Genomic DNA, 26725 nt, shown 5'->3' on the forward strand with positions numbered 1-26725 from the left:
TTTGAATTGATCAAAAAGTCAAGAGCCAGAAGTCAGCCATCAGCGGGAATTTATTGAGATCAATTGTTCGACACGTATCAGTCAGCAAATTCAGATACAGTCCCCCGAACCCAAAAGCTGAAGATCTTTCATAGCCAAGCCTTCAACTGAGGACAAACCAGGTCGATCTGATCTGGCTCTTCAACTCTTCAACTCTTGAACTAAACACTTCCTTGGTTCTGGGAAGTACCAAGAAAAAGCATTCTGGGAACCTAACCTATCAGTACATGAACATTTTTCTTCCACAGTTTTTAGTCATCGTAACGTCAAGAAGCTCTGATATACTTATGTTTTCTTGTATGTCCATTAATATTGAAGCCTTTGGGGCCCTAGTATGTGAAGTGTCATGTCAGACAGGTTAGTTTCCTCATCACTAGCCTGTGGTGAGGAGGAAATAGAAAAAAATAGAAAGAAAGCTGCAGCACAGAACAGGATTTATGTTTTTTTTTTAACAATTACAGAAAGATTTGGCAGAAATTAGACAAAAAACTAACTACAACTTATACTGTGAAGTATCAGTTTGATTTTTGTCTAATACAATAGCTGACTTTCTGGCATTTATATACACACTATGTGATAAAGTGGGAAAAGAAACAATAACAGGAACACTTGCAGCAAACATGTTCCCTATAGCTCTGCTATAATCCTCCAGCACCAAAATCCAAAATTAGACCAGTTAGTGACATCTTGTGGCAAAACATTGCACTTGAGACCTTTATTGTAAAATTAGGTTATCACATCAAAAAGAACATTTGCATTTATAGAGTACATAACTTGTCTGCTGTACAATATACTGTCTATTATGTTTGTGTATAAAAAAACATAAATCCAAGTAGTTAAAAACAATACATTGCAAACACTAACAAGACTAAAAGCAACACTAAAATCGGTTAAATGTACAAACTTTCTTATAAAAACAATTACAGCTCCCACAACAAATCTACATGAGCTAACTAAAGCTACTAAAGCTAAAACCAGTACATGTTTACTTGCCAGGATGTAAACACTTTTGCTGATCATCATCTGCAAATACAACTGAAATTCTGTACAATCTAAGGCACTTCTGGCAGCCACAATTCTTTTATACACGAGGCGCATAACGTTTCGTCTGTGCACCTTTTCCTTGTCAGATAACATCACACATAAAGCATCAATTTGTGACAAGCTTAATTAAGAAAAATGATAATTCAGAACAGCAAATTATCAGTCTGACATATATTTACAATCTCAGAAACCAGATTTTTTTTTTGCAGATGTATCATTATTAGACATCATTATCATCATTGTTTCTTGCATCATGACCGTTTTTTACACAACCAGGCTCTCCCGACTCACAGCTCCGTTCTGAAAGAAAAGCAAACACACCACCGGTTAACTAGTAAAGTTTCATCATTGACTATTCGATTATCTGACATAAAGAGAAATTTCACTATAGATCACATGATGATGTTGGTTGTAAATGAGTCAACTTCTGAGCTGCCATGAGGAGTGCAGAACTTTTTAAATATTGGTTGATAATATGACTTCAGAATAAGTAGTTACACATGCTTAGGTAAATAAACACATGTTAAAAATAGAGACATCTGTTCTTGTGATGACTGCAGTGAGGATGCAAAGTGCATTAAATCAATTATTTGATTTTCCTCTAAAATGGAAATCATCTTGCCAAAACAGACTCACCTTGCGGAGGTTGCTTTTCTTAGAAGATGACACACTTTCATTATCACTGTATGCTGGGGGCAGAGGAGGAGGGTAGTCATCACGGCGCCCAGGGTATCCAGCAGGCGGGTTTTGAGGAAGTGGTGGGGGTCCACGTGGTGCCCTCCCACGATCTGAGCGGTCACTCTCGTCGTCCAGCCGCTCACGACTGCGCGCTCTCTGCTGCTCACCCAACTTCTTCCTCTCCATGGCTTCACGCAGGAAACTGTCATCATAATCACTTCGGCCACACCCGGCACCGCCACCATGACGCCGATCCCTCTCCAGGTCCATAAGATCGTCACGGCTGCGGCTGCGACGCCCTTCAAGTCCTCCGTAGGCTTGTCTCTCTCCTCTCCGACGATCATCAGGAGAGTTATCACGGCGTCTGCGGTCATCAAAGTCGCGATCATAGCCGCTGCGTGCACTGCTGCTCCACTCATCATCTGAGCTAAAAAGGTTTAAAGCAGCAGGTGGAGTGAGTTACAGTTGAGTTTAAACCTCATTACAACATTGCAATTACATGTCGGAAGCTATACAGTGTGGAAGAGTTATACTGTTATACTACAGTGCACTCTGTGGCTTTTTTGTAGGTCATCCTTTATTTGTACTAAAAAGAAAAGTCACCTTGAAGTCAGGGTGGAGGAAGGGTGTAAAAAGTACAAATAACTCTGGGAAGTCCCGAGTGCATCAAAACGCCCCCTCAAAACAAGAAAACTGTTTTTTTTCCCCTATTTGAGGTTTTGTGTGTTCAAACATGTACAGTGTATTATAGTATAGTGTAAGATTCTTAGTCATCCAGGTCATTTTCATTTAGAAAGTTGAAGCAAAGCAACTGCACATTTTCTTGTTTCGCTGCTCATCTAAGCAGATCCGTTCAGTTCTAACCGTTTGGTGGGGAAACATGTTTATATGTGGTGGAGGACCTCAGTGGGTGGGTCAAAATCATGTGCACCAGTCAGAGCAAAAATGTCAGTCATGCCAGGTTTTACCAAACGTCATTCGTTCAGCTCCTACATAAACAAGTAATATTTCCACAAATATAATCTCCCCACACACGACTGTAAAACCCACTTGATGCTCACATTATTATTCACAGTGTTGCAACAAAAATCTGGAGACTCACCCTCTCCTGCCTCTGGGCTCATCCGGGCGGCGGTGTGGTGGGTAGTCATCACGTTGGTATCGTCGTCCAATGTCGTCAAGGTTGTCCATGGAACGGGCGCGTGTGCGTTCTCCCATGTAACCTCCACCATGGCGTGGACCGTCGTCCCGCCGGTGGCCTTGCTGGGAAACACTGCTGATGGTGCTCATGGCTTCGTCGTAGTCATAGACTGTGGCCAGAGGCGGTGGCTGGGAACGACCCCCGCGGCCCCGTGGCTCTAAGCTATCGTGAAGGGAACTGACTTCACTCATATTGTCCACTGAGGGAGGAAAACCAGAGAAGAAGAAATGCCCCCTCATTTAAAATCTTTGCATGGAGTGACAGGTGGAACATCATGTAATGACTGTCAGCATCAACCTCCCCTTGCTCTGGAAACAGCTTCAGACAGCAGTGATTTGATTTTCCACTGCTTCATACTACCTATCTTACACATAAGGCTGACTTGAGAGTGGGTAGAGGAGATTTTTACATTTATTGATGATTGATTCTGCAACCCTTAATGTCACAGAACGAAACAACTATTCAATAGGAAAATTTAGCTGCAATTATCAGGTAAAGTACTTAAGATGAAACCTGTAGCAACCAAGAACAAAGGTAGAGTATTTTCCGGACTATTAGTCGCACCAGCGGGCCAGCGTAAATCACTAAGTTTTTAGAGTAACGTTGCCTTTTGAATTCCTCTTAAGTGGTGTGGCTGCAGGACATTGAGAGTGAGACACACGCATTTTAACAAGAGAAATGATTAGCTTCGCTGCACAGAAATTCCTATAAACATCCTGTAAATGAGTAAAAGGCAGACTACTGTGTGCTCATATAGCTGTCTGGAATTAGCGACCTATCGGCCCATCGGCTCAGCTGCAAGCACACGTTCCATCCACGTGTGGGCAAGCTGGAGGTGGAAGAGAACCGTCAGGAGAGGGACAGAACAGCTACCATTATATTTGTAATGGGACGTCAGGACACAAGGCTAACTAATTGTATAGTTTTTCATATATAAGTTGCACCTGAGTAAAAGTCGCATACCCAGCTAAAGGATAAAAAAAAGGTTTGACTTATAGTCCGGAAAATATGGTCCATACCCTAATTTTATCAATTTTTTTAGTTGTCTGTGTGAGAATAATACCAGAATTTAGATGAATCATATGATGGTCTAATAACTGGACTTTCACCTAAACAATGATATCATATTTCTCATATTTAGATTTGATCTGGTCAAGAGAGAGATGTTTGGCAATTTTAGTATTTTACACTTTTTTTGTGTAAATGTGAAAATATTTAATACACAGTGTGCAGGTTGATTTTGATTCTCATTTCTTTTCCCTGAGGGCAGCCCCTTTTGAAAAAACTGATAAAAATTAGAGGATGAGAGGAAATGAAATAACACCCGCACAGTTTGTCAGCAAACTGTTGATTTGCACGTAGGAAGTGGTAAGCCACTCACAGCGCTTGTAGTTGGCGGGTCTAGATGGGTCCAAATTTGCAAGTTCCTTCTCCATATAGTAAATGGCACGTGTGGCATTACCGTCTGGGTCCACCTGGATGCGATAGCCACTGCGAGCTGCAAAGAAGAATGTACATTTGCCATTCTCATTTTAAACAAGTCTTTAGTCCAAGGCTTTAACTTGGATTTGCTAAATACATTTGTTGTACACGTTTGTACATCGTCAGTGATCTCAAAAGAAAGGTTTAATTGACAAAAATGTCACAAAAAGTAAAAAGCTTGTCTTAAGTGTCAGTACTGTCGTATTAGAGGAAGCTGTGACGCAGTCAGAAACCTTTGAATTAAGTTTAGCTGTGAATACACCACATGCATAATGCTAATACCTAGTGTATAGGATTTTATTTACTCACTATGATCCACTCCGCTGTCTTGATCACGCAGTAAAGGCACCTGGGAGCCTTGACCCACTGCACAGACAACAAAGCACTATTCAACAAAGCTCAATGTTGAACAAACAACACATGATGAGGGCTGCTACAGAATTATTCATTATTCATTTTCAGGGTTAGGGCTGAAATTACAAAGAAAATGCCGACCTGAACTGGCACCATCATAGTCACGAGTGTAAGCGCCGTGTGGTGGCTGGGCCCCGTTGGCTAGAGGAAGCAGGGGCATAACCGGCTGGCCACTGTATGCAGGCTGAGCATACATACTGGGAGCATAGAGGGTGGGAGCATATTGACTGGGCACAGCACCTTTCTTCACTGCTTTTCCTGCCTCGTACACTAAAAACAATAAAGCATGGGAGTTGATTAAAGACACAATGACAAGAGATTTATACGCATCACCTGAAAGTCATAGGTGTTAAGTTAAAAGCATTAGTTGAAAATTCTAAGACACCGTTCTTAATCTTATCCATTAAATAATTGAAATAAATCAGAGACCCAACTTAAATTCAATCTAGAAAACAGTCTTGTATTTTATGCAGTTTAAAAAAAAATAAATAAATCAAGTGGAATTTCTTTGGCACTGATCTTTGATACTTACATGCTCGTGGACAGCAGCAGCGGTTCGGACAGCAGGGGCAACTCACAAAACAACAGCAGGTATGTGGACAACACTGGCACCAGCAGATTCCAATGAGGAGCAGAAGCAACAAGAAACCCAAGACCACCAAAACAACCAGGAGCCAATCTGTGCGGGACAAATGTATATATCATCAATGCAAAAAGAAAAAAAATGACATACATCAAAAAGTGTTAAAACACAGTTGCTGTGTTTATTAAAGCACTGGAGCAGATGAAAGAACTTGTTTTACGTTTCAGTCAAACCAGAAAAACAGGTTCACTTTTTTAAGCTCATGCAGCCCACAACACAAAGAGAGGGAAGAATAACATTGTGTGACAGCAAAAGTAAGAATTATAGTTCATTTATTGACACACATCTCCTTGACGATGAATAGATGTTACATATGTTCCTAAAGCTCATTTGAGTGTCGTTCAGGTTTATAAAGCTTGAAATAGAAGCACTGTGGGACTAATAAAGGTATTCTTAATTTAGAAGAGGTTTCCTTCCTTTCATTGGAAACACATGACTAGTGTTTCTTTCAAGTTTTTAAGCACCGGTCATGTGCCAGTAATCACATACTGAGCTGACTCATTTCAATGAAATAAAGGAAGACAGTGTGAGTAACCACAACAAAAGCAGAAGGCCTACAGCTTATTAATATTCTAGCCATTTAGTACACAGATGCTCCATTTTTATAACAGTAATTGCACAGTAAACTAATAAGACGTTTCACAGAGTGTTTCATTTAATGATGCATTTAAGATATAAAATGTGATGACTAAGTACCAAATGACTAGAACTCTCAATTTGCAATATTCAGGCAAGAGAAGGAGGAGGAGGGTAGTTATCAGACCTATCAAGATATTAAACATTTTAGGATCAGAACGGATAAACCCTTTGCTGCAGAAACAAACATACTAGATGACTGCAGAATCCTTTCTGCCACAGCAGCTTGCAGAGTGAAAAACACTCTTGAATCCTTCTGCACATATGAAACCAAGACAAGCATGTGCAACTCACACCAGAAATATGTGACTGTTAACAGACGCAGCAGGATGACGATGTAGAAGAAGCTACTATCAAGAATAAGAAAACTTAAAACAACTACAAAAACATTTAACAAAACTAGAAACGGTTTGCTGAGTAATCCAGTAACGCAGATTATAGAGAATTCTAGTTTCAAGATGCTTCATTTAAGTGAGGTTGTTTCAATTTTACAAACGATAAGATACATGCAGTGAAAAGCAGGAGCTTGTCAGGGCTTGACATCATATCTGCCTGCTTGCCCAGGACCAGTAAACTCTGTGGTCAGGCAAGTCAGAATCAGAATCAGAATCTGGATCTAAATTCCATTATTTATCCCCGAGGGGATTTTTTGTTATTACAGAAACACATGTTTCCCAGTTAAATGTGTTATCCTGTTGCCTAGTTGGGCAAGTGAACAAAAAGAAAACACACAGAACACACACACACTCTCTCTCGCTCTCACTCTTAATCAAAAGATTATGTGAAGATTTTCAAACCCAAATAACAATCAATTAACTTAAACAGAAAAAACAAGCATGTGAAAATCCATTTCAAAATACAGCTGGGTCTTCTTTAATTTGAATTCATTTTTACTCTTCACATCGATGTATGTACGCTTATGTAATTCTTTACGTGTGATCCCAACAGTTTATTATTTTAATCCAGACTAACTGTAAAATATTTTTACAGATTCTGTGCTACTGAAGTGTGAGAGGAAAGGAAGGACAGGATGATGTGTAAGCATGGCACCCGAGCATTAACACACACATCTGTTTTTTTTATTTTATTTTTTTTTCCAATAAAAACTGGAACAAGTAGGACTACGGCACAACTAGCATATAAATTGCAGCTTTTAAAAACATAAGACAGAAAGTCTAAAACGTATCCCCACTATTATAACCAAATATTATCTTTTAACCTGGAATAATGGCTAAAACAGCCCTGTTTATGTAAATTATACCTGTAGTGTAACACCGCGGCCAGGACTACATTTAATACCGCCTTCATAAGCAAACCTCACACCTCTACTTTTGTACTACTAATACTGAACTACTACTGTACATATCAAGGGACTTTTACTACCTTCCATAACCAGTAAGTCAATGCCAGGCAGGAGGTCAGTAGTATTTGACTTTCTCTCTGTGAAAGAAAGATAAAGCCACAATTACTTTTAAGTGGTATCTGCCTAGATTTAATGCCTACATCTAGTGACTCAGAAGAGTTCTCACTTGTGCCAAAGTCATTTTTCGTTGGTAGTAATCTACCTCATCAAAGCACTTGCAACCTGGCAGAGTTTTTTGTGCTTTTTTTTAATTGTTGTCAAATGTGTGTTGAGAAGCGAAGCATGGGCAAAAGAGGAGGAGACAGATTACATGTACATTAGGGCTGTCAAAGAACGTGTTAACACGTGGTGTAGGGGGATGTTTCTAAGTTCCTAGTTTGGCATGGAGCAAGTGTTCAGATTCGGTGGTAATGCCTTTCGGGCGGATGTGGGAATGGGCTGTCAGCGACACACACGAATTTTAATCGTTTGACAGCGCTAATGTATATGTAGTGTAGTATTTCTGTGCCAGAATGTGAGTACATAACAACGAAACTTACCAAGCACAATAAGCTCTGTGTAGTCTTCTCCATTTCCTGTCAGATCTTGGGAAGAGATTACCGAACAGACGTAGACACCGCTGTCTCCCCATGCAGTCTGGGCAATATTTAAGTCCGCATCTGTGAGTAACAATTCAATAGTGGGGTTAATAGTGTTAAATTGAATCCTAGTTAAGTTTCTCTTAAGTATCTCTTATTATCAAAAAAGTTATTTTTGTGTTCCTTCCCAGCACCAAGTTTTATATGTACAAAAATAAAAACACCAAAATGACATATTTGGAATATCATCTAATCTAATATCATCTAACACACACAAAAAAGCACAAGCTCTGAATTCACATACACCATTTACTTATGTTTTCTATTTGTATGAGGCATTGTTGAAGATAAGGCTCTTCCTCCGCTCTATGAAGCTGAGAGGTGCTTTCGATGGATGCCTTATGAACGCAGGCACCTACCAGACCTGTGGGATGTGTCCCCCACACTTTTCCGTGTAAACAATGTACAGTAAAACAAAACAGGCAAAAGGAAACTTCCTATTCTTTTCCAAATCAGATCAGATCAGCTGTATTCACTGCGCTGTTTTAATGACTTCAGTTAAATTTGATGCCAAATTAATTCCATGCCAGTTTAGCTTGGGTTACATCATACTACCTGTTTTTACCAAAAGTTGGAGAGCAGGCTAGCTAACATCATGCTAGAAATGGACCCACTCTGAGCAATGAATTTGTGCTCTGAATTTCACAATTGCCTTGCACATATTTTAACTGTTTGGCAACAGAAAGCGCAGGGATCAGCCTGCTCTCAGAGTTCAGGAGAGAAAGTCGCCAGCAGCAGCAGCACTGTTTTGGAGAGGCTGCCTAACACTGAAAACTTTTCAGAGCTAATTTTATATTTTCAGCAAAGTTTCATCTTTGCACATGTTATTTTATAATACCTTCTGTTTTCATGGCACTAAATTATTTGGCTTCTTACCTTATGCAGATGATTTAGTGTCATTCTGGAGCTTGGTTACATTTAAAAGGGAATTTATAGTGTAAATCCTGATAAACTCACCATTTACGATGCTGATCTTGCGGGCCTGATATTCCGCGCCAAGAGTGACAGCACTGCCTTGCTTGGAGGCCACTATACGGACCGTCCTCTGGCTGTCGGCACACTCTATGTTGGGGTTGTAGTTGGGGTTGTTCTGAGACAGGATATTCTCTGCGCTGCTGGGATTAAGCGCGGCCTGGATCGGGTCCCGGCAGTACGATTTGTACTTCCATGTGATGACAGGAGGCTGAGTGGAGCTCGTCTGGAAGTTGCAGGTAAGGGTGACAGGCTGGAAAAGGATGACAACATACCTTCTCGTGGGACATTGGACAGAGATGGCCATGGCAGACTCTGGAAAGAAAATTGAAATAGAATAATGATGATCTATTAAGCATTTCATATTTTGTAACAGTACAAAACAGTTGCCACAGGCGTGGTGCAAACACTATTTCCTCACTGCTGATGACTCACAGTCTGACGGTGTTTTCAGTCTGACCATTTGGTAGGTTAGGCTTTGAAACCAAAATTAAACACTAGATTAAAGGTTTCGTAAACAGAGGGCAGATTCAACTAACCTATTTAAACATTTAAAATGAGCCCAAACATTTAAGACTTGTTCATCTGATTATGGTATAAAAGTGATATTAAGGCTGTAGATGTCTTTGTGTTTACACATTTTGAAAAAAAATCTTCCAAATTGTGTATTAATATATGTACTACCGTTATTACAGCACATTGAGTCCTACCACTTAAGATCCTTTGAGGTCCAGTAGTCCTCTAGTTTCTATTGTTTCTGTGTAGCACATGTTACATTTCACATTTTTAAAAAATGAACTAATAACAGGCCTCAATACACGTGTTTTGTTCTGAGACATTACAAACCTGTAGTAACATATAGACTTAACTCATTTCTACCACAAAACACGACAGTTATGCTCGGGGTGTGATACCAGCCCCAGTCCATTCGTTTTCTTTGAACAAATTAACTATAACCCCTCACAATGTTCACCAGATGTCACATTGATAACCATTTCCTGTGGGCTACATGTCAGCGTTTCCACCACTTAACCCCACATTAACATAACATTAAAAATGCAACACATGGACAGTTACACCTTAAAAACATTAATTAGTAGGCTTTCTTGTGTTTTATTACTGCCCACATGCATTATAATATATTCAGCCAATATAACAGGTTGTTGTTGTTAAGTAAGTTTCTAAACTCTATAGTCAACTACACACTAAATGTTGTAGATTTTTTTAAACTCTCAGATTAAGCTACAGTCGCAGTTTCTACGGAAGTGGGCCCACCCAGTTCTACAGAAAACAACAGGCCAACTTACCTGTCGCCATTAAAGCGGCGACGAGTAGTGTCCAAAACATTTTGAATGCTCTCTCCTCGGGCTCTCGGTCGTAGGTATGATAAGTTCACTAAATAAACAGACAGAAACAAACGCTAAACACTGAGAACGAACGTTTTTCCTCAGCCAGGCCGTGTCGACTCCATTTTGTGTCTTTATGTGGTAGAAGAAGCAGCAGACTACCTGAACGCCCAACAGCCCCGCAGCCAACAGGTGAGCTCTTACAAAGGTTGCGAAACGCGGGGGTGTGCAGTACGGTGCTGTTTACTCGCCGGGAGATTAGTTTCACAATAAGCACCTGGTGGTGAGAATGAGACAAAGTTTAATCATACATAAGTGTGCCCTCTTCCACGAATACGTTCCTAAAGTTGGGAATTGATCAAATATTGTAATGGTTTCACCCACCTGCCACTTGGTATGGTCTAGACTCGCTATCAAAGCTGTTAATTTTCAACCCGGCTGTGGGTGGGAGAGTGGTTGCAACCATGTGGTGAGGTTTTTCAAATGTCTGTTGATCTGTGTCAGCCCTCAGTAACATTTTCTTTACACATGACCTATTTTACCATTTCTATATTTTTCCACTTTGATCCACTCCAAATACGGAACAATGATCGTATGTACTTTCAATCCAAAATGGAAGTGATAAGAATGCATCTATGACAAAGGTAGTGAAATATGAGTAAAAACTCGTAGTGGTTGTGAACATAACAAAACCTGTCACACAGAAAGGACAAATCCAAAGAATGTAGGCAAAAAAATTTTAACTTGGCTTGAACATGGCTTTGAGTTTTCATCATCAACTGGGGCTTTTTTTTCTCACTCATCAACAAACTACTCCACCCTTCATGGTTTCATCATGCCTCTGTACAGTTCCCACTGAGGCGGAAGTAGCTTATTCAGCACATCACTTTCTGGCAACAGTGCCACATCCTTCCCTTTATTATTAGTGCTGCATCATATTCTCCTGAAAAATCTTGCGACTAACAGATCTCTGCGGCTCGGTTCAGTGTGTCATCAGCTCTCGTACATCGACATGTCATCAAGTGGAAAGGGAACCTCACAGTTCTCTGAGCTGCTGCTCACCATGATTTTCTTTTATGTTTGAGGAAATGTATACCTGTAAAACGCACAGAGAGTAAATAAAATATCCAAATCAGAAACCTCTAAATGCCTCAAGAGGCCAAGGTCTTACTCTACATCGCTAAAAGTAGCGACCATCGGATGGGATACGTTTCAAGATGCATTGTGGGATAGGCTACATTGAGGGACGTAAGGTCTATAATTTCTCACTAAGAATTTGGACAGCATTACAAAATGGCGGAGGCACTATATAGGGCCATAGCTATATAGTGCTTAGGGAGTGATTTCGAACACAGCCGTGGACAAACACAAGAATTTTAAATGATAAGTTCAACATGCTTTTATTAAGATATGTTGAAAGCTGATTAGGTAAATTCGCAAAGCATTGATTAATAGAGAATGATAATAACTTGTTACAGTCATTGTCATTGCACATTGATTTAATTTATCAAAAACAACATTATTCAATAGTCAAGCTAAACAAGCTGCATGCACACACACAAGTACCTAACCAAAAGATTAAGTGGGCAGGCCAAGAACTACACCGGGATGCAGCGGCGACCATGACCATGACCATGTGGTCTTCCATTATTGTACCTATTAAAAAAAGAGAGACAGAGAGAGAAATGTGTGTCACAAATACTTTCACTTGGAAATACTCTGTAGTATAGGATTAGGGCCACTGAAGTCAAGAATTTATTCTCAGAAATTTGACTTTAATCTCAGAATTTTTTGAATTTAATTTTTTCAGAATTAAAGTTCAGTGGCCCTAATCCTCTTCTGTCCACTATCTTTTCTGTGTTTTGGAAAATTTAAAACGTTGTGGATATTTTAGATAATATTTGATGTTAAACTTGGCTTGAAACCTCAAATGATTATAAAAAATATAGAAATAGAAATTTTAAGTGATTAATTAATGACAGAACCCTAATCGCTCCTCTTCCTGCACTAAAGGAAGAGAATGAGGACAGATTTAAACAGTGAAACATCAAGATTCATAACATAAAATAACTGTATTTATTAACCTTCAAGAGGGCTATGCTGTATTTTAACATGGCCCTGCTTGTATTGTGAGTAACAGGATAAAATATATAAAAATATAAACAGCTAAGCTCCTGCAATGGTGCCAGAAGGACAGCATATTCTGCAAAAAGCAGAGATGTGACCTCTGTGTGTTATAACTTTTTCCACACAGGAAGCCTTAAAATCCTGTCCACAGAAATCACAAAGGATCAGGGCCCCCTGGTGGAGATCCACACTCAGCTCAAAGAGGCCTGATGTAATGCAGAATGTATAACATCGTGTTTAAGGGACGGTGTAGCTCACAAAAGCCACATGCGTGGCCTTCAGCTGAGTCACAATTGAAACTGGATGGATTATTCTGTGGGTGATAAGGAGCAAAGTCTGCTTTTATATTTAATAAAGAGATTCAAAACAAATGTAGATTCATAGTAGTCACTGGAAAATCCGACAATCACCAGTAGATTGGTCCAGCCCATTTAAATGTATAGAGTGTAAAAACCTTGTTGTTCTATAACAGGGAAGAAAAGGTGCCTGCGCTTGCCCAGATCAATCTCAGATTTTATAACAGCATATTGAGATATACTTTAAAACAAGTTTATGTTCCTGATCCCTCACTTTCTTTTGCATTGTTGTTTCTTTTGCATTTTAATTTCATTGTCTAGAGTTATAATGTCAAACTTACTTTGCAGATCACCAGTGTTACCACCACCGCCACCCAAATGAGCGCCACAGCTGCTAAAGAAAACACACAGCTGTAATGTTGAGTCAAGCAAAGGAATTCTGGTTACATTTGACAATATTTTATGTATCTATCTTTATTTTAATTTAAGGAGAAAACCACATGAAGCTGACTGAGAGAATAACAAAGAGAGTGCATATATATATATATATATATATATATATATATATATATATATATAGGGTCACTGAAGTCAAGACTTTATTCTCAGAAATATATATATAGTTTTATATATTATATATATATATATATATATAGTTTTTAATGTGCATGAAAGTATCTGATTCTCTCTACATGGCCACCATTTTATCTGTGTTGGTGCATATGGCACAATTTTGTGTAACAAAGACTCTCTCTTGACAAATTTTAGAATTCGCACACACTTATAAAAGCTCACTAAGCTCAATTACACAACCACAAAAATGATGACAAGTATTTTATGCATCGGCTTATAATGGGGAAATGGCTGATTTTTGTGGTGAACAGTAAAAAATGTCAAACTCTTACAACAAGAAATGCATGATTATATTTTGTAATGACTATGATATTTAAAAATGTAGTATTATAATGGGAGTTCAGTTGGACCCAAGTGGGAAAAACCACTTCTGGTATTAAAGCTGATGCTACACAAAAACTAATAATGCATCAAACTTAATATTTTGGCTTTATTAAAGACTTATTAAAAGAAAAAAACATTGACCTTAGGGTTAGTAGACAACCACTCTACCCACCCACTCACTACAATGCTTTTACTCTTGTCACATTAAATGGTTTCCTTGGTTACCGTATTGCCATAGGGGTAAAGTAATATTATTGCATTTTAATGTGCATGAAACCAGGTGATTATTTGTCTACATACGTTCATGAGCAGCTCCATCACGTGCTGGGTCTTCAGTCAAACCATGTGCACCTAAAGAAGAATAAAGACAGCACATGCAGAAATAATTGACTTCTGATGAAAATAACTTTTTATGATGATTGATGTTGAAAAAGACTAAAGCTTACAGTTACACAGAATACTGTAGATTCAGTGTATGAAGAAGTCTGTAGTAGTGAGCATATAAGCAGCATTAAAGTTGTTGTTTTTTTGTTGTTTTTGTTGGGGGGGGGGTTCAGTGAAGAATAAATGAGTGTATGCCGTGAGCTATTAAATAAAAGTTTTTTTTCGTTTTTCATTTGTCACATCCCATACATACACAAAGTGATGTTTTCAATGTCGTCATCTTGGTCCTCTGTCTCTACCACAAATTCATCCACATCATCTGAGCACCAGATGGACACGGGTGCAGAACGTTTCTCATTGCACACATGACAAGTCTTCGAGTCCAGAGTAGGAATATCCGTGCATTCAGGAAAGCTGGTGATGTTTCCTCTCGCATACAGGACATTGTCATAATTATCATAGATCGTTATCGCTTTAGGGCACCTGTCCTCGTCCATGCAGGAAAAACATTTACCTGCTCAAACGATACAATAATATTAATAACAATAAGTCATCATATCTCCTGTTCCAGACAGTAAAACTACATACCTCGACGTTTTGCAGAGACGCGGTCACAAACAGATGCCATTGCCAAGAAAACCACAAACCCTGGAAGAAAAAGTTCACAGCAGTTCAAGGCGTTGTCTCCTCAGAATGTGGCACACAGCTCTCTCTGTCAGGCGTGTAATGCCACAGCGGTATGCAGAGGAACTTTCTTTTCTTTTTTTAGACACAATATCAATTCACTTGTGACTGAGATTAGAAGAGTTTAAGGGTGCTGTAGTTTTATTGCTGACTATTATTAGTCAATCGCTGATGCCACGGAAATCCCGAAGCTCCCCTGCGGTCAGTGTGAGGTAACCAGTGGATATGTTCGCACAGTTTGTCTTTATTTCAGGTAATAAGTCAAAGAAGTTTCAAATATGAAGGGGAGTGTTTTTGTTGTTTCATGTTGACACGTTTAAGAAGATCGTGCTAGTTGTAGCGATGCCACTGGAAAATATTTATTTCTCTTATTTTTTTGTTTGTTTTTTTTTTTCCGCACCATGACTTCAGCATACATACACTGACTTCAGCCATTCAAATATCAAAATATTCAATATATGAATAAAATATTCAATATACAATACATTTAGTGTGGACATGATGGACACGGAATGTCATCATGCTTTTTTTAGTATATTATAAATATATTTAAATAAAGGTGCCACTTTGAGGAGCTCTTAATTGTACATGGACGCATGGCCTTACTGCGGGTCTAATGGTCTTATTTGTATTTGTAAACAGTGAATTTCATTAAACACTAGCGTAAAGACATCTTTAGCTGTGTTTCTTTGACAACCACGTCAAGACGGGAATTGAGGCACTATCTCTCCCAAGATGAAATTCTCTGTATTGCAAAAACGTGTATTTATTGTTTTTTTTAATTACTTTAGCATGGTTACTCTCTTCCATGTAGGCTATGCGCTTTATTTAAACTTCTGAAACAGCACAGTGTGCATTGTGTATGTCGTATGCCTCCGCATTATCATATAATTAACCATGGTGGGCCGCCATGGCCAAAACATGCCAGGCCCATTTTATTTTTCTTTGGCTTTTATGTGTTGCTGCGTCTTTACCAAAACTATATACTATAGTTATTATTTGGCTACATTCATGTGCTACTGAGTGCTCTTTTTGTACATGATACAGATTTTGCGCATCGTTGCTATTTCACACTAATATAAGTAGGCTACAATGATGATGTTTCTTTATTAGAATATATTATATCCTATTCTATTATGTATTATTTCATTTATTTAATTATTTTTTAAATTTATTTTTTGTATCTGCAAAATGAATGAAAAGACATTAACATCTGCAATTTATTCAGAACACGGTTTTCCGTGATGCAAATATAATTTTGAAGGTGGTTACAATAAAGTATGTCTGCTGAACTTTCCTAACACTAGCTCTTTATAATGATACAAATAATAATAATTATTATAAATAATAACAATTATGACTTATTTATGTATTTATGCATTTTTGATGAATTTCATTTAATTATTTTTTACATTTCTTTTTGTATATGTAAAGTATATGTAAAGTATGTTGTAGTTATAATATATATATATATATATATATATATATATATATATATATATATATATATATATATATATATATATATATATAATATGTCAATATTATTTTGAAGGTGCTTACAGTAAAGTATGTCTGCTTTCCTAACACTATAGCTCATCAGATGATAATTTACTCTAAATAAATATTTAGTCACAGTAATTAAATAGGGAATAAAAAAGGACACCTCTCTTAATGCATAATGTAGTCCAGTACGAATTTCTCACATATTTTCTGGAAAGAGAATTGAATTTTATAGTTTTATAGTTTTTTTTGTAACATATAGAACCATTTAATTTTATTGTATGTGAAGAGGAAGCACAAGTCTCATTAGGGTCATATCCCACTAAAATTAGTCTTTGTGTATATATTGCACTGCAGAATGAATGTAATTCCAGTATTTTTGTACTTGGTTTGTTTGTGAAGCTGTGCTAAAGTGGAGTGATTATTTAACTAACATAATTAAGTAATATACTGAATTATTTGTTAAAATATCTATGTGTAATACTGATGTTTTACATCAAAATTACATTAGGAGAACAAAATGGAAATGTAATCACCTTTCAGGATTTTTCCATCAGATCTTCGGCCTCTGGCTCTCACTTTCACAGCTGCCTTTGCTGCACGTTTTGCTGGGTGGGTTCCTTCCTGTGTGTCCATCTTGTCGTGTTCTATGATGCAATGATCATCTAACTGCATCTCTTCCTCATGCCTGCTGCTGTGTGCCAGGTTGTTTTGCACAGGGGGTGGATTCAGGGCAGATTTCTCAGCAAAAACCACCTCAGCCTTTGATGGGTGAGGTGACTTCATCTCAGGGAAGTCGTGTTCTTCCTTTGTAATGGTTCTCACACTACTACCTTTATTTGGCTGTGGTATGGGACTGTAATCCACAGTAGCCTTGTGCTCCAGATCTGATGACAGACCTGCATCACTGTAGAATAAAGTAGCAATGATTTGTTTACTGAACACAAAAAATCCTTATAAAAAATAAATGCTGGTACTTCTACAGAAAATTGTAACGTATTAAAGCAAATTCTCAAATATATATAATATATATAATAAAAAAAAAAAACGTACCCACTCTCCTGGGTGTGCACACATTTCTCACCTGCAAATGTAAAACAGATTAAGTTAATCTACTAACTACTAACAGTTTTTATTTACAAACAATGTACTGAAATTACAGAGATTACAGAGATTATGTTTTTTATCAGTTACTGTAAATATGGACAGATACAGCGATGACTCACACACGTGATACTGCCTGATAATACACACCCGCTGCAAAGACACAAGTGTTCTACAACACAAACCATGTCCTTCAACCTTAAAAGTCAGTAAGACTTGTGATTTTGGCAGAAGCTTTGATCGTTTTTTTTGTGTTTCTCAGAGTGCAATAAGGAAACTGACATGCATTAAGGAATGTATGTGAACGAATGTATGAAAACTGAAACCAAAACCTACTGCCGGCTGAAACTGGTAAACAGTAAACTTCAAATAAACACTTACTTGGCTGATGTTTTGTGGTATCTTCTGATGTGCGGGCCATTGTTTACCGTACAGGAGATTGTGTCAGCTCTGATTCTTGCAGTGAAATGAGGCAACCAGGAAGTAGATACAGATATGCTTGGTCATCTTTGTCATGTGCATTAAAGTGAGAGTAAAGTCAAACAAACATTAAATATCTCCGCCTGGTGGACTGGAGGGAGATGCGGGAAATGACTATTATGACTATAAATTTAATGAATTACACATGTTTCTTTTACTTGTTGCATGTAAAACAACAGGTAATAAAAACTGCAGTTGTATTCTAACCAAAGAAGAATGCCTCTATATCTGTTGTACAGGCACAAGCTGGCAGGCTAACTGTGCTCTCTCCATTGATTTGTTACTGCAGACTCACCAGGCACAGGCTGAGGGGTCAAAAGGTCAAAGGCTGTTTAAAGTGAGCATTAACACAGCCATGCCTGTTTATCCTTGAGTATCTGCCGTGCAAACATGCACATGAGCTGTGGTCATTGCAGCTGCCAACTGTTATGAAATTTGATGTTATTGTCAACAGACATCAATGAGGCCTCGGCCTTTTGTAGCTGTGTGTGGAGCTCAGTGGCACCTGACAGATTTAGAACGCTGAGGAGGAGTTATTTAAACTAAGGCACTTTGGAAATACAATAAAGGCTATCTATTTTTATAGATTTTTTAAATTTATTTTTATAACAAAATTAAATCATGGTACTGTTCATGTATAATTTTTTTTACGTTATATTGTGAGTGCTGTCTAGCTGTAGCTTTAAGTCTGTGCCATCAAACAATTTCTTTATCATGTATATAATGTAGAACCTCTCAGTGCAAGGCAAACATCGAACTATATATATGGGGTCTATGTGAAGATGATACATTGATTAGTCTGGAAGGTGTGGTTCACATGGGGGAGAAGCACAAGCATGGGAACAGACTTGCGTGTGTGTCTGTGTGAAGATACGATACATTGTTTCATCAGGAAGTTGGTTCACTTGCGAGAAGCAGCACATAAGCACGGGAACGAGTGAGTGAGTCAGTGAGTGAGTGTTTTAAGTTTTAAATACATGAGTACAATAGCTCATTTCTGCCACTAACAAAACAACAGCAATTATATTTTGTTTCTGTCAGTCACAATTCCACGTAAAAAGCATTTATGACAAAACAAGTCTGAGATGCTGCAAATGTGATGTCTAAGTTTGCATAGAGTGGCATGAATTCACATGCATGCACACACACACAACTTCATGTTGAGTTTGGTCTTTGGTTTTCCATTTATTTTTTACATTACATCTTATAATAATAAGAATAATAATACATTTTCAGTTGCCATTTGTATTTTCACTGCAGGTATTTATATCTGATTCTAATAAGTCATGTTAAACACTACTTTGAGACATTGTTCACACCTAAAGAATGTTGGATAAAAATGTTTTTTTGTGCTACTTTAATAGCAGTTAATACAGACCGGTCAAATTTGACCTGGGAACACTTAAGTAAGGGGCTGGAGGTGAACTATCTAGTCTAACAGTCACATGTCCTTCTGTTTATCAGACACTGTCTGTTCTCATTGGTTCTTCCTTTTGTTGATGGTGTCTTTTCTCATACTTGACCTGCTGCAGCACAGATATACCAGTTTTGCCTAGGGCCATGGATCAGATACAAGAAGGCGTGGGACAGGTATAAAGACAGAAAGCATCTCAGCTCATGTTCAGACCTGACGCAGCTGATTTCCTTCAACAGCACAAAGGTAGGAGAAGATTTCTGCGAAGATTGTATAACCTTTTCTCAAATGTAGAATAAGACAAATACATGGAAACTGGTTCATGGCTCATTTAGATTAGATTTGAGTTGTTTAATAGTTGTAATAGTTTAAAGTTTAATGAATATTTCCGGATGTCTGTCCTTTGTGAAACATTTTAAGTACATACTGTAACTGTTCATTCTAAGGATATTAGACAGTGGTTTGATCCTGAGAGTATTTTAATGCGTTCTATAACAACATTTCTTGCAGTATATACAGTCTACAGGCAAACTATTCTCTTGTGAACCAGTCTGTCAGCTTTTTAACCTCTCAGCTCAAAGTATGTTAAAGATGGGCTGCAGAAAGCAGAGTTCACTCTGTGTCAGATATGTGCTGAGATTATCTTCACATCTATTTCCAAAACAGTCATATGGTGAGTAGTGGTTAACACAAACTATACATTCTCAGTGGTTCACTGTGTTTCAACTCAGAGGCGGCAAATAAGCAAGCTGGCAAAGTTACAGTAAATTGCTGTGGTCCAGTGTCTTTTCCAGTGTGATTGGAGTTCTGGTAAAACTAGAAACCACATTATTACTCAATAATTGACACACCCTTCTGGAAAATTACCTGTCATTTGCTTTGACAGGTAATTTAGAGAGTCAGATGAATAATCTGTAGAAGCATTTGATCATACTAAATGTTATTCAGTTGAAGAAATTCTTGATTTTTTCCTTTCCTTACATGAGGTGGCAAAAAGAAAGTACCAAAAGTCACGGTCAAAACATTCATTCCCAGAAGACAGAGTTCAGTGTTACAAACCACTGCAGCATGTGCCAAAATTGCACTGTGGTTACCTTCTCTGAATAGTTCTGAGCTTTATTGTATTTAAAAAAAAATCCCCCTCACTCTTCAGCCTCTATCTCTTAGATGGCGTACTCCACCAGCACTCTTGCACAGGGCTGCTTCGGGAAGGTGTACAAGGAGAAGTACAACGATACCTGGGCTGCTATAAAGAAAGTGCCCCAACAGCTCATCGGTAGGAAGGATCTGGAGAGGGAATGTGAAGTATACAAGTAAGTACATGATGGTCTACTAATATATGCTCAGGAAAGGTTAAGATATGATAAAAAAACAGAGAATCAGGTTTCTTGTAATGCTGCCAGGCCTATAGGTGGGACACACAGACTGCATTGGTGGTTGGGAAAGTACCTTTCTTATGTTGTGGTTATTCTTAGAATAGCATCTTAATTCCAGTTACAGCAGCAAATAACTGAACTTGCAGGAAATGTGTAGGTTTAGCTGAGGGGACCATCATTGAGGCAACCACTGTCACTGTGCAGGAGCAGACTTTAGGATATGACTGACATCTAAAGGTGACATTTGAGATTGCAGCCAATTGTACATCTTGTAGAGAATCTATTGTTGCTTTTAAAAAATGCAAAATATCCAATCCAGGGCCAGTGTTTGATTTTATTTGTTTTCTGGGCTACTGTAGAAACACAGAGTTCTGAAAGATCATGATCCCTGAGTAGATATAAGGAGCTCAGCTCCTAAAAATATGTTTTTTAATATGCACTTCAACATCATGTATGTGTACTGGGTTACACATAGATCCTGGACCTATGCGCTGCATCTCCCTCACCTGAAATAAAGAGATTCAGGTGGTTTTAAATATTTTAGCCTTGTCATTTTTTTTTGTTTTCATTTTTTTGCAGCAAGTCAAATCATCCCAACATAGTCAAGCTTCTGGGTAACATAACTCTCAAAGACGGGGCATGGGTCATCCCACTAGAGTTCATCTTTGGAGAGGACTTAGAGACAACCATCTTCAAAGCAGCAAAGTCTAAAATACAGGTAAAGGTGCTCTGAAAAAAAGATCAAACTCTTAATTCAGTCAGTCATTTTTCAAGTCAGATTTAAGACTGAAATAATTGAATATAGAAAGAAATGAATATGAAAATCTCCAAACTCATCACAGTTGACTCCAGCTAATAGAGGCACCATCATCGTTGGCATGTGTGAAGGGCTGCTTCACCTCCACTCCAAAGACATTGTCCATCAAGACCTCAAGCCTGAAAACATCATGGTGAGTGGAGACTTAACAAGTAATTAAAATGGTTAGATTAGTGTTCTGTTTAGCATTAGTATGCTAACATGCTAAAGGAAGACAGTAAATGTATGTATGTCTAGCCTGAAATGCCCGATTATCTGCTTTATAAGGGCACATGCTTTTTAAGAGCAGTTATATTCACAAAATAATGTTGTCCTTCAGGTGGAACATAACACAAACAGAGCAGTAATCATTGACCTGGGACTGGCCAAGTTCTTCAAATATGGTCTTAACTCTGCCATGGACATGGGGAATGAGGCGTACTCGGCCCCTGAGGTGCTGCAGAGGCACAAGCAGCGGGATCAGCGTTCAGATGTCTGGGCTATGGGGAAAATAATTGCTGAGCTCTGCGCCCGGGTCCGCCTGTACACGCCCAGTGTCTGTCCCGCCAAAATCAAGGAGACCCTGCGGGATCAGCCATACTGCAACGCTGTGTGTCGGATGGTGGAACCGAACCCAGCTCTGAGGGCCTCCATGGCTGGGGTCATAAGTGACATACGAAGGGCCGCGGGAGCAGGCATTGTCACCCATACTGCCGCTCAAAAAGAACTGCTTAAGCCACCGTCATCTCAAATTGGTGCCACAAACCGGTGTCCGTCTCCAGATAAATGGACTCCATCGACAAATAACAGATCTCCATCGCCGCTGAGATGGGAGCGCTCACCCAGGCCAGAGATTAAACCTCCGAATCCTCACACTGCTATGCAGCTCTCCCCTCCCTATAAGAGAACAGAGGACGACAACAAAAACCAGGCTCTGGCTCCAATAGGCAGAGCAGATCTCAACAACGACTTCATGAAGATGGCCTTGTACAAAGAAGCTGCCAAGGATCTTCCCTGTAACCTGCCACCAACAGGCAGGGTGGTGATGCGGCGCTTTGAGGAGAAAAACGGGGAGGTGGGGACGTGGTATCAGAAAGAGGTGGTGACCCGTGATGGAAAGATAGTCAAGTATGATGATATTAAATTCGACAGCAAATAAGAATATCATCTAGATTTATCTGTTAGTTACTGCTTTCTCAAAATGACTCTGGTACAGTGTTTTTATTTTTCAAAAATAACAGAAAACTTAACCAGAATACTGTATCTGACCAATCAGTCAATACTGTAGTTTACTGTAATGAAAGTAAATACTGCAAATCATTGTTTCCAAAACACCTAAAAGAATTTAACATCAGGTTCATTATTTCTTGCTTTAACTGCTGAGCTCAAACCAACACGTCTTGGATCGTCGTTTGATGGAGTGACTAAATGATTTACTGGTTGACTTCACACAAGTCAGAACAAATAAATCATAATAATGATCAATGTACATGGCATTTTTTTTTAGCGATGTTGACTCATATCAAACAGCGGTGGGGCTTCCCTGCACTGGTCTGAAAGAGGACATATTCAGGAATCACCCGATGACATAATGCATTACATTCTTATAACTTTATTCATCCTGCTTTATTTTGAGCACAGTGTGCACTCAAGTGTGAACCCTCCTGAGACTTATGGTTTATTATGTCATTGACAGTATGCTGTCATTGACACATCTGTTCATTAAAGCAAAATCTACCCTGACGAGGTGATGTCTGTGTCTAATAAGCAAATAAAGGATTCAATTCACTATCTCACTTATTAAACAGCTACGTACTTAGAATTTGGTTAAAAACTAACCAGTGACAATCAACACAAACAACAATCTGACAAATCTATGTTCCAGAATATTCAGGTTGAATAGATAGTAAATATATAACCATTCCACAATGTAGGAAATAAAGTGAATGGTGCAAATCTTTAGATGTGAGATGCTGGAACCACCAAATATTTGTTATAATTGCTCCAAGATGGGGCTGTGTTCTTCCTGAAGTCAACAACTCCAGAACGAGTGCAGCTGGGATCACCCAGGACCTCAAGTGTAAGCTAAACAAAAGCTTTCTCATCAAAAAGGCCGTCACAGGCTGTGCTTCCTGTACTTCCTACTACACTGAGTCTATTCTCACCTCCTCTATCAGTCTGGTAAGCTGCTGCTACTGCTGAAGACAAAAGCAGACTAGCAGTGTAGCAGCTCCTCTGTTGGTCTCTCTCACACTGGACACAGACACTTCAAAGTCCATAGAGACCAAAGCATCACACCACAACTGCAGTTTTTCCCCTTTGCAACTAGACTTGCTTCTACCGTTAAAGTCCACTCATACACTCTAACCCTCCTGAAAAGACATTACAGGTTACAATAAAATTACTCTGTGTGTAACATTAGGGCTACACTGAACCATTCTTTGCACAGCTTCTATCGCTCTAAATTATATGTATGCTGTTTTTATTTAATCCAGACATACATACCTATTTATCACAGCATATTTTTCATTCTCGGAGAAAAGCCAGAAGAACTTGTTTATGCAGTTAATTTTTTTTTACACAGAGAACAACATCATCACACCACATCTAAGCTAACCTGACATCTTAAAATGACAGCGGTATATCCACTCAGTGAACAAATCTGGAACCAGCTGGTATTTCTATGTAGCAAAACTCCATCATCACCTTAAGAATGGACTTGTATCCATCTTGTTGCCGTCCAATTTAGAATATTTACTTTGGTTATGTATATATAGTGTGCAAACATGATGTGTGTAATATAATGAATAATGAGTTTCTTTGAGGTTTTCCATTGTGTGTCAAACTTTCGTTTTCTGTCTGTGACATGGATGCTTATTAAAAGCCCCTGAAACCCCTGATACCATTCTAACATTTCAAGGAAAGACTCACAAATGTAGCTCTCAGCGTAAGTTCAGTCATGAAAACTCTATTCCACATCATTCACCTCTTATCTCCCCTTCCCTCTTCACCATCCTAGCACTCTCCTTCACTGCACTGCACTCTGTCTAGTGACCTCCCACATAGTCAGGTGTTTAATAGATGGCACCTCCCTCACCAATCAGCTGTCGATCTGTCCCTCTCCTGCCCAATCATAACGTAGCAAGAGATTTAAAAGTCTCTGTCTCTTCTCCAGCTGTCTCCCGATCGAATCCGGCAACGATTCTGCGCTGCTCTATGCCGCAATCAACTGGCATTATTCCTCCTCCGGAACTCTCTCAATCCAACTTCAGATCCAATCCCATCTCCCCTGCCCCGCGCCGCAGCGGCTACCCACGGCCTGTAAAAGGAGCAAGAAGTCAGCCTCCTCTGCTCCCAGGGCTACACGAGGGAACGCTTCTCGCTCTCCCGCTGCCGCTGCTCCGCTTTTCCCCCCGACACGCTCAATCAAACACTTCGGTGCCGGTCGTTGTTTCTTCGGTCAGTCGACCTCCACCTGAGTCCATGTCTCCTGCTCCTGTAGTCTCTGCCGATCCAGCCGCTTGCTCTCAGCCGCTGATCTCCCGTTCTCCTCCGCCATCTTCCGCCGCTACACTCTGGCATCTGCTCGGCCTGCCCCTCCTACAGGTAGGCCCTTCATTCGCAATCCACTAAAATATGAGGGCTTACTTCTGCAGGCAGAGACAATATTTTAGTAAACCTCATCCTGTAATCTCCTCAGCGTCATAAATTTGTGGCCAAGAATGGTCTATCTAGCTCTAACCGGAGACCTCCATCCCAATAGCCGGAAAACATATTCAATCAATATCACTAGCACTTCCAGTAAGCAGCGCTTATTCTCACTATTCGGCTACTAGCCTGGCCTGGTCTGTGGACTCCGAATTTGGCCTTGATCGCCGTGGTCCCAAATGATCTCAGCAAAAATGTGGCGCTCGCGGGCTCACTGCTCCGTGTCCCTCTGTGCTTCAGCCTACTTTTCTCAATCTGCACGGATATACAAGGCCGTCAGGCGTGCAAAAAAAAAAAAACAATCGTAGCGCCTACAAGGCAAGCCATACGCAATACTCCTGCAGAATGGCATTATTCGATCTGTCCGCTCCTCACTCCAGCCTATTTCGGCAATTAGTCTTATTACGCCCGAACCTCTGTCCCCTCTTTATGCCAGTGGACAGCGCTTTAAACTTATTTATTCATGGGCCAGGGAGCCGACTTCTCTGATGCATTTAGATTCCTCCATTCACCTGTTGCTATGGTATCTTTCGGCATTAAGTGGGATTTAAAATATATTTCTCTGTTCGTCTCATTTGCTTTAGTACCTGAATCTTCAATCTCGCGTCAAACTCCTTATGCCAGATTCTGCTGAAGAAGCTAGTGTTCCCTCTATGCTCACATGCTGGATGATTTCCCCCTCAGACATCCCTGCTTAGTCATCTTCGATCGTGCTGCATGGAGCTTACTGCCTGATGCGCGTATTGATAACGTGAGTCGATCCCTGTACAACGCTATCACGACGATGACGTAGTCGAATTGTCTGCATATTAAGTAGCCATGTGCTTGTGTTTACATGCATTAGACGGTGAGTTCGCTATTCTGTCGTTATAGCTATTGTGCTACGTTTAAATTCATATGGTTCGATAGGACAAACGGTTAGATATTACTAATAATTAAAATAGTTAAATACTGGTTTAAAAAAAAAAAAAAAAAAAAAAAAAAAAAAACTCCCACCCGGAGTTCCTCAGCATACGCTCATCCCTTCCGACATGAAACCATCTCTCCCCGTTAGAAATGCTGATATAATTTAATAAATAAAAATAAATGAATAAATAAATTTAGAGCGCTTCAAAATCTGCATTCAGATATCTCCAAGCAGCAACTATACCATTCATAAGGCCAACCTTTCACAGCTCCCTTTGGACGGTCCTCCACAGTTCCTAACTTCCGTGTCCATGTTGCCTCGAACCAAGGCTGCAGCATGATCGGTGGACCCGGTCTCTCCTGCTATGAGCTCGCAACATGGTGTTCTTTTAATGATGACGTAGTGCATTCATCCGATTTTTCTCAGGTTGTTCACAGATGGTGCACATCCGTGCATGGGTTTTGGGGGGTTCTTTCCTCCAAGGGCAGTGGTCTGCTAGATGCCGGCCTTTAAATTCTCATTGCTTCATTGGA

The 26725-nt window shown here is 39.3% G+C and overlaps 3 protein-coding genes across 7 annotated transcripts; 1 reads left to right on the forward strand and 2 right to left on the reverse strand.

Moving 5' to 3' along the window:
* Positions 1 to 719: 719 nt before the first annotated feature.
* On the reverse strand, positions 720 to 10668 carry lsr (lipolysis stimulated lipoprotein receptor). Of its 2 annotated transcripts, XM_028424871.1 has the most exons (11): positions 10418 to 10668; positions 9096 to 9425; positions 8040 to 8159; positions 7521 to 7577; positions 5391 to 5537; positions 4940 to 5128; positions 4754 to 4810; positions 4344 to 4460; positions 2864 to 3161; positions 1720 to 2188; positions 720 to 1383 (listed from the first exon to the last, which is right to left on the reverse strand). In XM_028424871.1, exons 1-11 carry the CDS (start codon positions 10455 to 10457, stop codon positions 1348 to 1350), a joined length of 1860 nt encoding a protein of 619 aa, XP_028280672.1. In that variant the 5' UTR covers positions 10458 to 10668; the 3' UTR covers positions 720 to 1347. The 2 variants fall into 2 exon arrangements, with proteins under 2 accessions (XP_028280672.1, XP_028280673.1); XM_028424872.1 differs by lacking the exon at positions 7521 to 7577 and having other exon boundaries at positions 10418 to 10666.
* A 1309-nt stretch (positions 10669 to 11977) lies between these two features.
* Positions 11978 to 18025, reverse strand: LOC114448675 (uncharacterized). Of its 4 annotated transcripts, none has more exons than XM_028425790.1 (8): positions 17893 to 18025; positions 17461 to 17491; positions 16944 to 17314; positions 14809 to 14868; positions 14474 to 14734; positions 14137 to 14187; positions 13221 to 13270; positions 11978 to 12112 (listed from the first exon to the last, which is right to left on the reverse strand). In XM_028425790.1, exons 1-8 carry the CDS (start codon positions 17930 to 17932, stop codon positions 12104 to 12106), a joined length of 873 nt encoding a protein of 290 aa, XP_028281591.1. In that variant the 5' UTR covers positions 17933 to 18025; the 3' UTR covers positions 11978 to 12103. The 4 variants fall into 4 exon arrangements, with proteins under 4 accessions (XP_028281591.1, XP_028281589.1, XP_028281587.1 ...); XM_028425788.1 differs by having other exon boundaries at positions 13221 to 13273; XM_028425786.1 differs by lacking the exon at positions 11978 to 12112 and having other exon boundaries at positions 12778 to 13273.
* Positions 18026 to 19569: 1544 nt separating this feature from the next.
* On the forward strand, positions 19570 to 24330 carry LOC114448589 (spindle assembly checkpoint kinase). The gene is made up of 5 exons (XM_028425623.1): positions 19570 to 19651; positions 20573 to 20718; positions 21361 to 21499; positions 21624 to 21731; positions 21918 to 24330. The coding sequence occupies exons 2-5, from the start codon at positions 20573 to 20575 to the stop codon at positions 22734 to 22736; spliced, it is 1212 nt and encodes a 403-aa protein (XP_028281424.1). The 5' UTR covers positions 19570 to 19651; the 3' UTR covers positions 22737 to 24330.
* Positions 24331 to 26725: the final 2395 nt, after the last annotated feature.

This window comes from Parambassis ranga, chromosome 16 (genome assembly GCF_900634625.1).
Source record: "Parambassis ranga chromosome 16, fParRan2.1, whole genome shotgun sequence".
NCBI lineage: Eukaryota > Metazoa > Chordata > Actinopteri > Ambassidae > Parambassis > Parambassis ranga.

Bases quoted from the DNA above. Each gene is read 5' to 3' on its own strand.
- lsr (XM_028424871.1), bottom strand. From the start codon at position 10,457: ATGTTTTGGACACTACTCGTCGCCGCTTTAATGGCGACAG. The intron at 9,426-10,417 runs GTAAGTTGGCCT...TTTTCTTTCCAG, and splicing joins CGCCGCTTTAATGGCGACAG to AGTCTGCCATGGCCATCTCT. The intron at 5,129-5,390 runs GTAAGTATCAAA...TATTGTTTTTAG, and splicing joins CTGCTGCTGTCCACGAGCAT to TGTACGAGGCAGGAAAAGCA.
- LOC114448675 (XM_028425786.1), bottom strand. From the start codon at position 17,932: ATGGCCCGCACATCAGAAGATACCACAAAACATCAGCCAA. The intron at 14,188-14,473 runs GTATGTATGGGA...ATTCTTCTTTAG, and splicing joins CATTGAAAACATCACTTTGT to GTGCACATGGTTTGACTGAA. The intron at 13,274-14,136 runs GTATGTAGACAA...TGTTTTCTTTAG, and splicing joins TGATGGAGCTGCTCATGAAC to CAGCTGTGGCGCTCATTTGG.
- LOC114448589 (XM_028425623.1), top strand. From the start codon at position 20,573: ATGGCGTACTCCACCAGCACTCTTGCACAGGGCTGCTTCGGGAAGGTG. The intron at 20,719-21,360 runs GTAAGTACATGA...ATTTTTTTGCAG, and splicing joins AGGGAATGTGAAGTATACAA to CAAGTCAAATCATCCCAACA. The intron at 21,732-21,917 runs GTGAGTGGAGAC...GTTGTCCTTCAG, and splicing joins TCAAGCCTGAAAACATCATG to GTGGAACATAACACAAACAG.